This window comes from Monopterus albus, unplaced genomic scaffold (assembly GCF_001952655.1).
Source record: "Monopterus albus unplaced genomic scaffold, M_albus_1.0 scaffold28.1, whole genome shotgun sequence".
In the NCBI taxonomy this organism is placed as follows: Eukaryota; Metazoa; Chordata; class Actinopteri; order Synbranchiformes; family Synbranchidae; genus Monopterus; species Monopterus albus.
In genome coordinates this window covers 1,880,658-1,895,141 of record NW_018127908.1, presented here as the reverse complement: position 1 = coordinate 1,895,141, position 14,484 = coordinate 1,880,658, and the positions used below count along the sequence as shown (strand labels likewise).

Below are 14,484 nucleotides of genomic sequence, written 5' to 3'. Positions count from 1 at the left end.
TTCCCAGTCTTGCCCCATAAAGTCCTCTTTTAGCCTCCTTACAGCATGTTCGTTCAACCCTGGTATTGTTTTGACTAAGTATAGGTATCTTCAGTGTAACATTTTGTTGACAACAGTTAAACATATCTCTACTCATGACTTTACATAATTGGTGTCTCTTTTTTTTCTATCCAGGGGAGATAGAAGGTTTGAAAAGCCAGGTCGAAAAGACCCTGGTGGGTGTGATATTTTGTTGCTCAAATAATCAGTATATGATGTACTCGTTGGCAAATGCACTGACTTGTCTTCTTGTTGCTCTCTGGCTTGTGGACCTGGCAGATGTTGCTCCTGGGCATTTTCAGTTGAATCACAGTAAGTTTGACAAGTTTAATGGTTGACTTCAAGAAAGTTTACATATTTGAAGGCATATATGACACAAATGAAAGCCCTTGTTTCAGTTGATTAACTGCATTATATGAGTTTGACATATGTTTACATAATGTATACAAAGTACATACTCTCTGTGACACTTGGAAGTTCTCCTCTTGGGATCAGAGTTTCTTGTCTTAGCTGACTGCTTTAAATGTCAACACCATTGTAATGATGGCGGGACTTTTAACTGTCCCCCTCGCTCTTTTCAGTCCGAGGAAACTACGAGGATTGTGGGACAGGCCTTCCAAGGAAGCACGACTTTACACGTTCAGAGAGCGAGAACTGGCGTACTTCTCGTGATGATCAGAACGGTGAGGATGATGAGGGGGGCTGGCGCCTGGCAGGTTCTCGAAGGGACAGTGACCGTTGGTGTCCCCTGAGCCCAGGTGGGCACTGCACTGACAACATTACCAATACATTTATCTTTGATAAATGTATTTGTGGTATAATGCCTTATCTATGGCCTTTTTCAGAATATGGTATATTTGTATTTTATACCATTGTGTAATTTGATTTTTCATTGCAGTGCACAAATAGAAATTTTACTGTAAAACCAACTTGAATTAAGGGGTATTCTCTGGCTCTGCATTTTATGGGTAGTGACTCATTTATCAGATTGGCTATCAGAATATTGCTATATGTAAAGATTGATTTATGGTTCTCTGTTCATTCTATACCATAAATACAACATGGGTGATGTGTAGCCTTGTAGCCTGACGTGCACCTCTTCACAGATGTAACTACCTGGTGTGGCGACACAGACCACAGCAACAGTGATTGGTTATGTCGCATTTAGTTGTTCATGTCTCTCAGTGGCTGGACAAGTACCCCCTTGTTCTGCCTCACTTGGTCAGTGGTCATATAGACGTTCTTCTCTCTTACGTGTTGCATTAATTTCAGTAAACGAAACTGCTGTTCAGAATCTATTTCAACTCCAACATGACCCTCTTAGTTTCATTTGCCATTGTTAGTAAGTGGTGAAGAAATGCAGTGCTCTGGCATATAAATTCCACCACCAGCTAGTGTTTTGGCGGTGTAATTGCAGGGTGACCAGACACACAAGCGGCATAGACTACTTGCATATCCTCTCCATAGATTCAACATCGAACCATAATCAAGCTTAACAGGTACTAATTAAAGGTACATATTTCATGTAGGAGGGGCAATTCAGAGGTACACTGATGCCTTTATTTTTTCATTTAAATGTGCTGTAGACTTGCATGTGCTCAAAGATCATGCTAATATGATGTGTTATTGTCTGCAACTGCCAGTGGTGGAAAGCACCGAAGTGCAATTTTGAGGCATCTGTACTTGAGTATTTTCACTTTTGTTAACCTGATACATCAACTTCGCTGCATTTTAGTGGCAAATATTGTATTTTTTTTTTACTTCACTACATTTATTTTATAACTTTAGTTACTAGTTACTTTTCAGAACCAGATTAATACAAAAATACGGTACAATTGTAAGACCTAATTGATCTATGGTGGAAAATTCACAAGCTACCCAGTAATAATTCAAATTAAATGCATACAAGCTGGTTAAAACCAGATCTCCCTTTACCAAATGTGATGTATACAATAATGCATTAGTAATTATAGTCCATTAATAGATGTGAAATGTGCCATTCTGTCTAATGAGTACTTTTACTATTAGTATGTTAAGTATATTTTGATGCTAGTACTTTTACTCAAATAGCATTTTGAATGCAGGACTTGTAACAGAGTATTTCTACACTGTTACATTGCTGCTTTTACTTAAGGATCTGAGTACTTCTTCCATGACTGGTGAACGTACTTTCTTCAGTTGTGTTACTGGTGGCCAGAAAGCTTGTTGTCTATCTTAATGAGGCTAACATACCATAATTAAGTTTGTTTGTACAGTACAATCCTGTTTTCCCCGTTTATTCCAGATGGACCTCGGTCAGCAGTGTGGCGGGAACACCCAGACCAGCGTCGCCGTTTTCCATTTGATGCAAGAGAAGATGAGCGTGCATTCAGGAGGCCACGGTCAGGCAGCGGCAGCCTGGAAGATGAGAGGGACAGCCTGCCAGAGTGGTGTCTGGAGGATGCAGACGAAGAGGCGGGTACCTTCGACTCCTCAGGGGCCTTTCTCTCACTGAAGGTAAGAGGGCACCTAAGAAGAGTTTTGAATAAATTGGGGAAATGAAGTACTCATGCCACGTATTTATATACAGTAAATGGCTCCTTTTTGCTAGATATTATGGAGCCGATCATTTCCCTTGCCTACTAAGACTGAAAGGTTTATGGGATGATGCATTACATTTTCTGTAGCTGTGTTCTTTGCTGGGTTATCAGAAAGCCTCCAAAGAGCCAATCCTGGAAGAGGCAGAGCTCGATTTCAAGCCCCTGGAAGAGTGTGAGGAGGGCCTGGGCGACGAGGACAGTCAGCCCGACGAGACCAAAGAAACAGAAACAGAGGCCAAGAGAGAAGCCGACCAAAAAGGTCGGTTCAGTTAGTTTTTTTTAAAGTATATTAATAGGATTTGATATGAAATCAAAATTAATTTTGAAAAAAAAAAAAAGTATAGATATTCTATTAGAAGATGTTTGCTTTTTTGTTTGACCCGAGTACTGGACTCTTACCAAGAGCTAATGTACTATGTTGACATGACGCCAGGCCGACCCCCAGCAGGCAGTTCTTCGGATAGTGACAAGCTGACACAGAGACAAGGCAGATGGGGAGGTGTGGAGCGGAGGCTCCGACGCTTGGTTAAGATCGGTAGGCTCACCCTCCGGGTTATACTGTTTGCAAATGTCCAGTCTCTGGATAATAAGATGGACGAACTCCACGCTCGGATTTCCACGCAGAGGGATATTTAGGACTGCTCCTTGCTCTGTTTTTGTGAGACATGGCTGGGTGAAGGGACACCCGACGAGGCAATTACTCTGGATGGCTACTCTGTGTTCAGACAGGACCGAAGTTCTGCAGAAAGTGGCAAGATCCGTGAGGAGGAACAGCCGCCTCCGTCAAACAGTCCTGGTGCACCAACAGTAAGGTTATCTCCAAATTTTGTTCCGAAGATGTGGAATATTTAACATCGAAGCTAAGGCCATTTTATTTGCCCAGAGAAATGCAATGTATCATTGTAAGTGTACTGTACGTACCCCCCTCAGCCAAGGAGGAGGCTGTGTGACACGATCAATGAGCATGAAAACACATATCCTGATGCTGCCATTATTGTTCTGGGAGATTTCAGTCACTGCAATCTCAGGAAAAGCATGCCTAAACTTTGTCAGTTTGTGACTTTTCCCACTAGAGGAAACAAAACACTGGACCACTGTTACAGTAACATGAGAAATGCTTTCTCAGCAGAACCTAAGCCTCATTTTGGTAGATCTGACCACCTAGCAATCCGGCTCAGGCAGGTTTACACCAAATGGCTTAAGGTGAAACCAGTCACAGTGAGAACTGTTAACACCTGGACTGACTGCGCACAGGCCACCCTGTAGGGCTGTCTAGAGGCCATAGACTGGATGATCCTCAAAGGGACAACAGACAATATCCATGAATATGAGACTGGGAGTGATTACCTCAGCTGGTGCACGTCCATATTTGCCCCACCTAGATCTGTGTGTGTCGTCCTCAACCAAAAACTCTGGTCAATATGGACATAACAGAAAAACAGGAAGAGGTGGGAAGCTTTCAAGTCAGGGGACCAATTGGACTACAGGAGAGCCTGGTACGAGCTACAGAGGTCCATCCAAGCTGCAAAGAGGGCATACTTCCAAAACTGGAGAGCTGTTACATGAATAACACGTGCAGCATGTGGCAGGGAATCCAGGCAGTCACAAACTACAATAATAATAAAAGTTTATTTATATAGCACCTTACAACTCCAAAGGAGCACAGAGTGCTTCCCAACAGAACATGTATACGCTAATAAAAAAAACAGTACTAAAACAAGAAGACCTAAACAGAATAAAACAAATTTTAAAAACAGAAGGAATCAAAATCTTCCATATCAGGACACAAACGGTGTAAAACGAGTTAAAAGAGGGTTAAGACTGGAACAGGTTAGGCACCAAAGGCTTGTCTAAAAAGGTGGGTTTTTAGAGTTGACTTAAAGGCCACTAGCTCAGTTATGGACCGTAGCTCTCGCGGTAGGGAGTTCCAGAGCCTGGGGCCATACACAGCAAAAGAACGATCACCCCATTTTACAGGAACAAACCAACGATCAGTCTCCCATGGCGTCACCCTCCTGGACAGCCTTAATAACTTCTAGGTTTGACAGGCTGAACACGGATACCCTCTCAAAATTTCCCTGCAACCTGGGGCACACACACTCACAGGCTCTGAGGGGCCCTGAAACAGGTGAATCCCCATAAGGCTGCGGGACCAGACTGTGTCTCCCCTAGAGTTCTAAAAGCCTGTGGGAATCAACTAGCTAGTGTGTACGCAGACATCTTCAATCTGTCTTTAACCCAAGCAGTAGTCCCTTGCATTTTCAAAAAATCCATTATCATACTGGTCTCTAAGACATCAGACACATTCACTCTGAATGACTTCAGGCCAGTGGTGCTCACATTGGTCACCATGAAGTGCTTAGAGAAACTGCTCGTCACACACATTAACCACATGGTCCCGGACACTGTAGACCCCCTCCAATTTGCCTATCACCCCAATAGATCAGTGGGAAGACGCGGTGGCTCTGGCTTTATTTCACACCCTGAAACACCTGGACAACAGCGGAATGTAGGTCAGGATGCTCTTCCTGTACTACAGTTCTGCATTCAATACCATTCGCCCGGGCAGGCTTATTGAGAAGCTGACAGACCTTAGTGTCCCGACTCCCACCTGTAACTGGATTTTGGGCTTCCTGACAGACCACAGGTGGTCAGAATGGGAGGGCGGGTGTTGCTGAGCTCACAATCAGCACAGGCTCACCACAGGGCTGCTGTCTCAGCCCCAAACTCTTTGCCCTGTACACCCACGACTGTGTCTCCAACTATGACAACATCAACATCATTAAATATGCTGATGACACCACCATTCTGAGCCTCATCAAGTGGGGGGACGAGTTGGATTACAGAAGCTTGGTGAATGACATTCATGTTTATAGAGAGGAGAATGACCTCAGCCTCAACCTAAACAAGACAAAAGAAATAATGGTAGACTTCAGGAAGACCCCCTCCCCTCTGCTGCCTCTGACCATCAAAGGGACCGAGGTGGAGAGGGCTGACAGCCACAAGTTCCTGGGGCTTGCAGGTGACATCTGATCTGAGCTGGTCACTGAGCACAGCTGCCAGTGAAGAAAGCCCAGCAGTGGCTATACTTCATCAGGCAGCTCAGGAAAGCTGATCTGAACTGTCGCCCTCTCACCCAGGCTTATAGAGGACTGGTATCCTCACTACTGGCATCACAGTCTGGTATGGTAACACCACACAGGCAGAGAGGATAATTGGGACTGAACTGCCTGTGCCTATGGACACACTAAACACACAGCGCTGTTGCAAAAGAGCAGAGAACATAATCAGAGACTCACTCCACCCAGCTCAGTCTCTGCTCAGACTCAAAAACTGCACCCCCACAACCTTAGGCACAGCAGAGTGGATAGTATCATCACACACAGAACAAGATTTTACAACAACTTCTTTCCTTGCCAGCAGTGAGACTGATGGCAAATACAAAATGTGAAAAACCTGGGCAATAACCCCTCATTGCCCTACTAAGTAGAATAACGTATACAATTACACTATGTACAATACCATGTGCAATATTTGAAACTCTGCATTTTACCTGCTATCTTATTCCTGTATCCACAATTGAATCAACTTTTTTTTTTCTTTTTGGGTAATTTTATATTGAGACTAGGTGTTCATTTTTCTTTTGGCTTTAAAATCTTTATTTGACTCCAGGAGAGCCCTGCACAAGAATTCCTATATGCCTAGACTGTTTATGCATAAATGGCAAATAAAAAATCTTGAATCTTTTTGGTAATTTAACAGAAAAGGCAATTTTTTTTTAAGACTTCCCTCTACCTCAAGAATTTTAAGTAGAGCTACAGCAAAGCATCACTGAGATGGTCTGCTGCTGTAGTTGCTTGATCAGAGAAACCTAAGCTTATTGACACTGGGAATTCAGCCTTAGTTTTCTAGCAGAATAGTATTTTGATTGTGGACGATGGAATCCTGCTGCCTTAATTGCTGATATGAAACATTTATACTGTGATTGTAGTGGTCTTAGTATACAGTAACATCAGTAATTCATGAAATATGATTTAAAAAGTTGCACAGTATTTTTCTAATCAAGAAACTAATTATTTTTGGTTATGATTTTAATTGTGTTTTTAGAGTTGGCCAGGGTGTCAGAGGAGACTCCACCTATTGCTCCCCCAGTCTCAGAGCCCCAGGTTCCTGCCCAGTCTGTGTCTTCGAGTCAGTCTAACAGAACAGAAGAGACAGAGAGGCCAGATGAACAGCAGCCACCCCTAGAGCTCCTGCCAGAACCTGGCAAAGCCCTCCTGCATGTCCCCATGTCTAACAGCATGCTGGAGTCCCTGCCCATGATCCACATTTCTACCACCCTCACAGGTGGGGTTTGTGTCTTCTGTTTCACAGTGAATGGAAGGACTTGTGTAGTAATAGGTTTTACCTGCCCTGAAACCCAACTAATAGTGGCTATTCCCATTTCCTTTTCCCTTTCCTGTTTCCTTTTGTGCAGAAGTGTCTGCTCCATCACCCATTGTCAAACTACCCCAGCAAAAGGCCATAGAGGTTCCTGTGGCGCTGAACAATCCTCGGTCCTTCCCTTCAAGTATAATGGCACCTATTGGCAGGCCTACCACTTTGCCACATGACACAGATGAAGATGAGGGACTGAAACACTTTGAGCGGGTAAGTTAGAATTTGAACAAGATAATCTGTCATCAGCATGTTAAGTAGCTGTCCTCAACTCTAATTCCACTAACAGCCCTAAGATTTGTATGACTGATTTTCTGGACCTCTTAACGTCTTGTGCTCATTTAAGAAGAAAGTATGCTGTGAATATTATGATACCTGAGGTGTGATTACCCATTCTAAATTAATAGTTCATTTCCCATAAAAGATCATGCATTTAGTTATCAAAAATGTCTTCAGTAAAACTCAAGCAGTTAATGTTTACTAGCATCAGGGTTCAATTGATAATACTTCTTTTGTCCCTTAAGGAGTAATTTTAGGCAACGAGCCTGCAAATAACGTACACACAAACAACTCACCTACACACATTGAAAAAATTCCAAAAATACAACCATTAGACTTAAACACACAAGGATCTTTGGCCAATCCATAGCTAGTTCAGAAAGTATATTTTTCAGTGGTGACAAGGCAACCTGAGGTAGCCCTGTTGTATCAATTTAAATAGGGTTACAAGTAATGTAATATCTTTTAAAATTTGATGTAGGAAGCTGAAAAGATGGTAGCATACTTACAGGACGGTGTGGTGGATGATGACAGACTTCCAGCAAAGACTAAAGAGAAGCCCAAACCTGCAGGCCTACTGCTCACCCATGAAGCTGCTCTCAAGTGGTTTTATAAAGACCCCCAGGGGGAGATACAGGGTAAGACTGAAAGATTATTTAAATGCTGTACATTTATTTTTAAAACCCCTCTTATCTCCTCCTCTTATGCTATTTTTCTGTTCCTTCAGGTCCATTCAGTAACCAGGAGATGACAGAGTGGTTTCAGGCTGGTTACTTTACAATGTCTCTATTAGTCAAAAGAGGATGTGACGAAGTATTCCAACCTCTGGGAGAGATCATGAAGATTTGGGGAAGGATACCATTCGCTCCAGGTCCTGCACCTCCACCTCTGCAGGTATGTATTTGAAAAATGTGGCCTGTTTCCTTCATTATATGTGGAGGATTGTTTTCTGAGTCAGCAATAGTTGCCAGTACTAGCCATGACCTGCAGGTGGTGTCATGTGCTAGTCTTTTTACCAGTAAGATGTGTTAAAGAAATCTTAGATGTATTTTTTTTTCTTCTCAGCTCATTTAAATCATGTTGCATGTGTGGTCTAAAATTAAAGGAAGTCTGACCTGAAGCAAATGTATACATTTGATCCAAAGTGAGCGAATGAATGTCTGACACTGCTCAAGCTCTGTCATCAAATAGTTTTAAGTTCGTTTGTTTGCCTGTGGTGATTTATTTATCTTTTAATGAAATACAGGGTGATGGTGATCAAGAGAGGCTGAAGAGGCACCAGGAGCTCACTGCTCTCAACCTTTACCAGTTACAGCAGCTCCAATATCAATACCTCCTCAGGTATTTCAGTCCCAGATCAGACACTTGAGCCAGTTTAGCAGATTTCACACTGCTCTATCAGGTGCCACAAAAGGCTTTATACAGATTTTTTTTTTCCACATATGCTGTAGTACTCTTCAAGACCTGTAAACAGACTGTCATGTAAAATCAGGGGGGGTTCACCTTTAACTTGCAGCTGATAACACGTACATCAGGATATACATGTCCAAGTGGACATCTGTACGCTGCCTCACCTCCTTAAACCCACTATGCCAATAAACTGCAGAGTCAGTCTTTGTCCTCAGAATCTAAATCATCCTTTCGCTTTTCTGGTTTAATGCGTAAAAATATGCATCGAGCATTGAATTGTGGGTATGGATAAAATGGGATTTAAATACCCAACATGAGTGTAAATAATTGATCCATTTATTTTCATTAAAATGTAAGCTTCCTTTTACTCTTTTTCTGATTTCTGTCACCATCTGTCTTTTTTCATTCAGGCAGCAGTATGCTCAGGCCCTGGCTCAGCAGAAAGCAGCAGCGCTTAGCTCGGCTCCTCTGCAGCAGCAGCAGCAGCACCAACAGCAGATTAATCTGCTTCTTCAGCAATACCAGGCACTCAAGCTAAGGTGGAAAACATTCACATTCTTGCACAAATAAGTCTACAAGTCTTTCTGTGCCTCTAAATCTACATGTACCTTTGTTAATGCAAGTGTTTGAAAACCTTACCTTTCAATGACATGAAGGGAGCTTTGCATTTATTAATGTGTATTTGTTCATGTTTTTGTAGAGCATCTGAGAGCCTTCTACCTCCTGTTACTCGGTCCCTGTCTGTACCAGACTCTGGTTCTGTGTGGGAAATGCAGAACCCATCCTCTCAGGCTTCTTGCACACCAAACATCCAACAAGCTGCTCCAAGCAGTGAGTTTCCACCTTCAGTGTCTGGTGCCTTGGTGAATCACCTGACAGCAAAAGGAGTTTATATCATGTTACAGCAGGTATAATCCATCACATTTTGTTATTCTCAACAGCATGGGATGGCAGCAGCGTGTGGGATTTACCTATAGACTCCATGGCACAGGCTCCAACCATTGAGCAGATGCAACAGTTAGAAAAGTCAAAGTCTGCGAAGGTAAACAATGTTATTACTTCTATTTTCCTTGTGTTGGTGTAGATAAGTCCATCATATTATATTTGGGCCCTTTTAAATTAATACATTTGCTACAGGATGGAATAGATTAATTTAACCTTGGATTCATGAGACTTGTGTGCAAGCTAGATAAAATAAACCAAGATAACTTAAAGGTATAAATGTCAGAAACATGCTTAGGTTTTACTACGAGTGTGTTTTTGTTGTCATTTCCAACAGTTGGAACTAGAGAGGCGTGAAGCAGAAATGAAAGCCAAAAGAGAGGAAGAGGAGAGGAAACGGCTGGAGGAGACCCTGAGGGCACGTCAGGAGGAAGAACGCAAACGGATAGAAGAAGAGGAGCTGGCACGGCAAAAACAGGTCAAGCAGTTGCACAATGTAAATTTGCTTTCCTTGAGTTGCTGTGTCATTACGAGTGAATTTTCTTTGATGGTGCTGAGACTGAGCCAGTATTGTAAATTTGTAGGAAGAGGCTTTAAGACTGCAGCGAGAGCAAGAAGAGGCACAGCGCAGGCAAAAAGAAGAAGAGGAGAGACTGGCACAGGAGGAGGCTCTCCGAAGATTAGAGGAGAGGCGGAGGGAAGAGGAGGAGCGAAAGAAACGGGAAGAGTTCCTTCGCAAACAGGTAAACTAATGTAAAACATGCCATATTCTTAGCTGCCTTTCTGAGGGTGTGAAATGCCTCCTTAATTTGCAGTGTTGTCTAACTTGCCAGGAGGAGGAGCGCAGAAAGCAGGAAGAACTTGAAGCACTGAGGCGTGAAGAGGAGAAGCGCGCGGAGGAAGAGGCAGCAGCTGCTGCGGTGGCAGCTGCCTTAGCCCAACAGCAACAGGAGGAGCAGAAGAGGAGAGAGCATGAGGCCCAGAGACAACAGGAGCTGCAGAGACAGCGGCAGCAGCAACAAGAGGCCCTCAGGAGACTTCAACAACAGCAGCAGCAGCAGCAGCTTGCACAAATGAAGGTAAGGGCATGGGGGATTGGTCAGCAAAAATGTATTTGAAATAGATTTTATGTTGACTAAAATGTTCACCCTGATTTGTAGCTTCCATCCTCTTCAAAGTGGGGCCAGCAGTCAGCCAACGCTATAAACCAGACTCATAATGCCCTGTCACTGGCTGAGATCCAGAAACTGGAAGAGGAGCGAGAACGACAAGCACAGGAGGAGGTAAGGACAGCAGGCAGGAGCCCTTTTAGTTACCTTACCACACCACTATTTTAGTACCGCTCTTGAGGTGTAAGCAATATGGTTGTTTTTTTTTTTTTCTTAGTTTGTTTTTTACTTTCATTTTCTGTCAATGTCTTTCCTAAGTGATCCTACTTTGTCCCCCATAGCAGCGACGCCAGCAACAAGAGCTTGTGAAGCTACAGCAGCAGCAGGCCCTGCAACAGGCTCAGCAGCCTCAAGCCAAGTTATCTGGTTGGGGTAACATGGCTAAACAGCCAGTTGCTACAAAGTCTTTGCTGGAGATTCAGAGGGAGGAAGCCCAGCAGATGAAACAGCGGAAGGACCAGCAGCAGCAGCAGCAGCAGCAGCAACACCACCACCCCATTGCCACCCAACAAACCAACAGTCAGAACAGAATTGTATGTAATATGAGGCTCCCAAGTTCCAGCTTTGCAGTTATCATGATTTTCACATTTTGCAGACCAGATGCCCTTTTAATAAAAGTAATAGGAAGATAAATTGCTACTGGAAAAAACTGTCCCTTGCAGCCCTAGAAACAAGTGATATGTGAGTTAACAGCATCTCACTCTGTTCGCAGACATCTCTGAGCAGCTCAGTGTGGGGGTCTGTCAATACCTGCACTAACTGGGGCACAGACTCCAGCAGTATCTGGGGGGACACCCACAGCTCTAACATGGGCTTCTGGGATGAGGCAGTGAAGGAGGCTGTTCAGCAACCTCCTCAAACCAGGAAAGTAAACGTGCCGAAGAACAACAAAGGCAGCACCAACCTCAGGTGTTTAAGACAAATGTCTTAGAACATTGGAAGGAAAACGTGATTTACCATATAAAGGAAGTGAGTAATACAGGAATATTAACTGCTTCTTTTTTCCTTCCTGCCCTGTTTATTTGTGCACATTAAAGTAACTCTTTGAGTGGGCGAGCCAACAAGAAGGTAGAAGAGGAGGAGAAGCTGCTAAAACTATTCCAAGGGGTCAGTAAGAGTCAGCAGGACACCTTCATGCAATGGTGTGAGCAAACCCTGCACACCCTTAACACAGCCAACAATTTGGATGGTAAGTCTTTTTGCAAAAGTCTCTCCACCCACAGCTATTGATGCTCTATTTCTGGAAGCCAAGACTCACAAGTATGCTCCATCCGTTTCCCTGCCAGTGCCTACGTTTGCATCTTTTCTGAAAGAGGTGGACTCTCCATATGAGGTACATGACTACGTCAGGGCCTATCTGGGGGACACTCCTGAGGCTAAGGACTTTGCCAAGCAGTTCCTAGAACGTCGTGCCAAACAGAACACTAACCAACAGAAACAGGCACAACAAAACCAACAGCAAGCCCTCAAACAGCAACAGGTGAAGTGGTAATCAGTTATTTAAAGGCTCAGCATATGGGTACCAAATTTTTGGTACCCACTTTTTCCAGCTTCTCATGTCAGTTTAATATTTTGGACTGTTGGTCCGTGATTCAAAGGTGTCATCGTAGCACAAATAGTAACATTTTGAATTAGCCAGTGTCAAAGAACTTCAGCGAATGGATTTTTGCATTGTAACATTTAAATTAGTTTTTTTAATCTCTCTCTCCTGTCTAGGATTCTGTATGGGGTGGAACAGGATCTTCGTCAGTCTACCAGTCCAACCATACGAGTGGCCAGCAACAGCGCTTTGAGACTGTCACCTCAGGGAAGAAGAAAAAGAAGCAGAAGATGGTTCGTGCAGACCCCAGCCTTCTAGGTGAACACCCATCTGCAAAATCTTCAGTGGTGTCACTGCTTTTTTGTTTTTTTTTTTTAAAACATTTGCTAATTATATCTTTGCCTTTTTAAATTTTCAGGTTTTTCTGTGAATGCATCATCTGAGAGATTGAATATGGGAGAGATTGAGACTTTGAAGGACTTGTAAGGGACTGCAGCCAAGCAAACTCCACTGACTGTATCCAAATTGAACAGCAGCTTTTTTTTTTTATCCCTTTATTTTGGGTTTCCCTTCACATATTCCAGACAGTGATTTCTATGGTAGGGACATGTAATCTGATGAAAACACAAGGAAAAATGTACTGGAGAACACTGGCCAGCCAAGTGAGCAATCACCAAATAAATTCAAGTTTCTGAAGGAAGTCTCCAGAAACATTGACATGTTCTGTTGCAGAAAGTCAAAGTGACAACAAATTTCAAACTTGGTCTCCATTGTATTATTTTTTGTTAATGTGTATATATATATAATGGGTATTATTGAAAGGTGGGAGAAACTATGCCATATCACCTGTTTTTATTTATTTAAAGTTACCCTTACACCTAACACCCCTTCCCTTCCTGTTTTCTGCTGGGTGTTCCTGGATAATGATGGCAAAATAGGGCTGAGGATTTATGGCCACTTATGTCCTGTTTTAAGGACATGCTAAAGAGTACCAAGTAGTTATATCTATTTCTTGTAAAATACTAGGCTGTTTAAAGAATAAACTTTCATCTCTGCATCTGTATTATAATATATGAAAATGATCTGCTGGAGTCATACTTTTTTATTGCAGTATGAAATAATAAAATGGTCTGATGTGTGGGCTGTTCACACTGTCTGAACCATTCAGGAAACCCTGAAAATGTCTTGGATCCATGTGCATTCACCTGGCCACACTTCAGTAAATCACATCTCAGAGTTCCTATTTAGAGTTACAACTGTATACATGAAATTCAGTCACTGCCAGGAGGAGAACTTGTGTGAAGCAATGTATCAGGATTTATGGAATTAGACTAAACCGCATTTTTGTTTCCTCCAAGTGTAAGAATTATCAAACTGAAAACGAGTAAGTGCAACACATACCTTTCCTGACTAATCCGCTGCATACTATATATTCTGCTGACAGTTTTTTCACTTTCTCCATATATATTGGCAGTTTGTGCCAAGCAGGCTGAACATTTTTTACTACACGAATATTCAAATTGCAGGCTAACTGTTAAGCAACATAAAAAGACTGACTTTTTAGGAAGTTTTCATATCCACAAAGAGGATGTAAAACCCACCACTTCCTTCTACTGAAAACAGAAGCATGCAAGCAGGTGCTCACAAAAAGCCTTTTTAAAAAACCTACACTGCTTGTACATGTGGTATTCAAGTCTTCCAAAAAGAAACGGGTGAAGACAAAGATGAGATCTGGGAAGCATCTGCTTGACCAAGGTGCCCATTAGCCAAATACCAAATCCAAATCATGGTTACTGTTTTGCTCTCTCCCTCTTCCTGCAAAAGTATTCATTTACTGTACTCAAGTATACTGCAGCTTCATACTTTTATATAGGCAAATAGGTTTTTATTCACTACATTTGACATAAGAATTGGTCTAAAGATGGAGAATACTATTCAGTCTCTTGAATAATATGTTGTGTAGCTCAGGAGGAGCCTTAAGTCTGAAAACAACCCTGAGGATGTTGGGTCATGGCATGTAGGTCTGGTATTGTGCCCATTTACAGATGTTTCCCTCAGAGAAACAGCAACCACTGAAACTTTACAGGAT

General features: G+C 42.7%; 1 protein-coding gene across 4 annotated transcripts in view; it reads left to right on the top strand.

Annotated features, from left to right (window-relative positions):
- Positions 1-13,533, top strand: part of gigyf2 (GRB10 interacting GYF protein 2) — a 20,449-nt gene extending 6,916 nt beyond the window's left edge. For 2 of the 4 annotated variants that reach the window (XM_020595716.1, XM_020595715.1), the window contains exons 7-29: positions 175-215; positions 319-351; positions 621-722; positions 2,324-2,535; positions 2,730-2,877; positions 6,726-6,965; positions 7,096-7,268; positions 7,816-7,972; positions 8,062-8,228; positions 8,581-8,675; positions 9,155-9,283; positions 9,445-9,575; positions 9,686-9,786; positions 10,024-10,164; positions 10,271-10,429; positions 10,520-10,765; positions 10,847-10,969; positions 11,137-11,388; positions 11,568-11,764; positions 11,893-12,044; positions 12,142-12,335; positions 12,572-12,713; positions 12,814-13,533. In XM_020595716.1, the coding sequence (XP_020451372.1) occupies positions 175-215; positions 319-351; positions 621-722; positions 2,324-2,535; positions 2,730-2,877; positions 6,726-6,965; positions 7,096-7,268; positions 7,816-7,972; positions 8,062-8,228; positions 8,581-8,675; positions 9,155-9,283; positions 9,445-9,575; positions 9,686-9,786; positions 10,024-10,164; positions 10,271-10,429; positions 10,520-10,765; positions 10,847-10,969; positions 11,137-11,388; positions 11,568-11,764; positions 11,893-12,044; positions 12,142-12,335; positions 12,572-12,713; positions 12,814-12,881 (3,403 nt within the window). In that variant the 3' untranslated portion in view covers positions 12,882-13,533. Of the gene's footprint in view, positions 1-174; positions 216-318; positions 352-620; positions 798-2,323; positions 2,536-2,729; positions 2,878-6,725; positions 6,966-7,095; positions 7,269-7,815; positions 7,973-8,061; positions 8,229-8,580; positions 8,676-9,154; positions 9,284-9,444; positions 9,576-9,685; positions 9,787-10,023; positions 10,165-10,270; positions 10,430-10,519; positions 10,766-10,846; positions 10,970-11,136; positions 11,389-11,567; positions 11,765-11,892; positions 12,045-12,141; positions 12,336-12,571; positions 12,714-12,813 lie in introns of all 4 variants that reach the window. The other 2 variants (XM_020595714.1, XM_020595713.1) reach the window with 1 other exon arrangement.
- Positions 13,534-14,484: the final 951 nt, after the last annotated feature.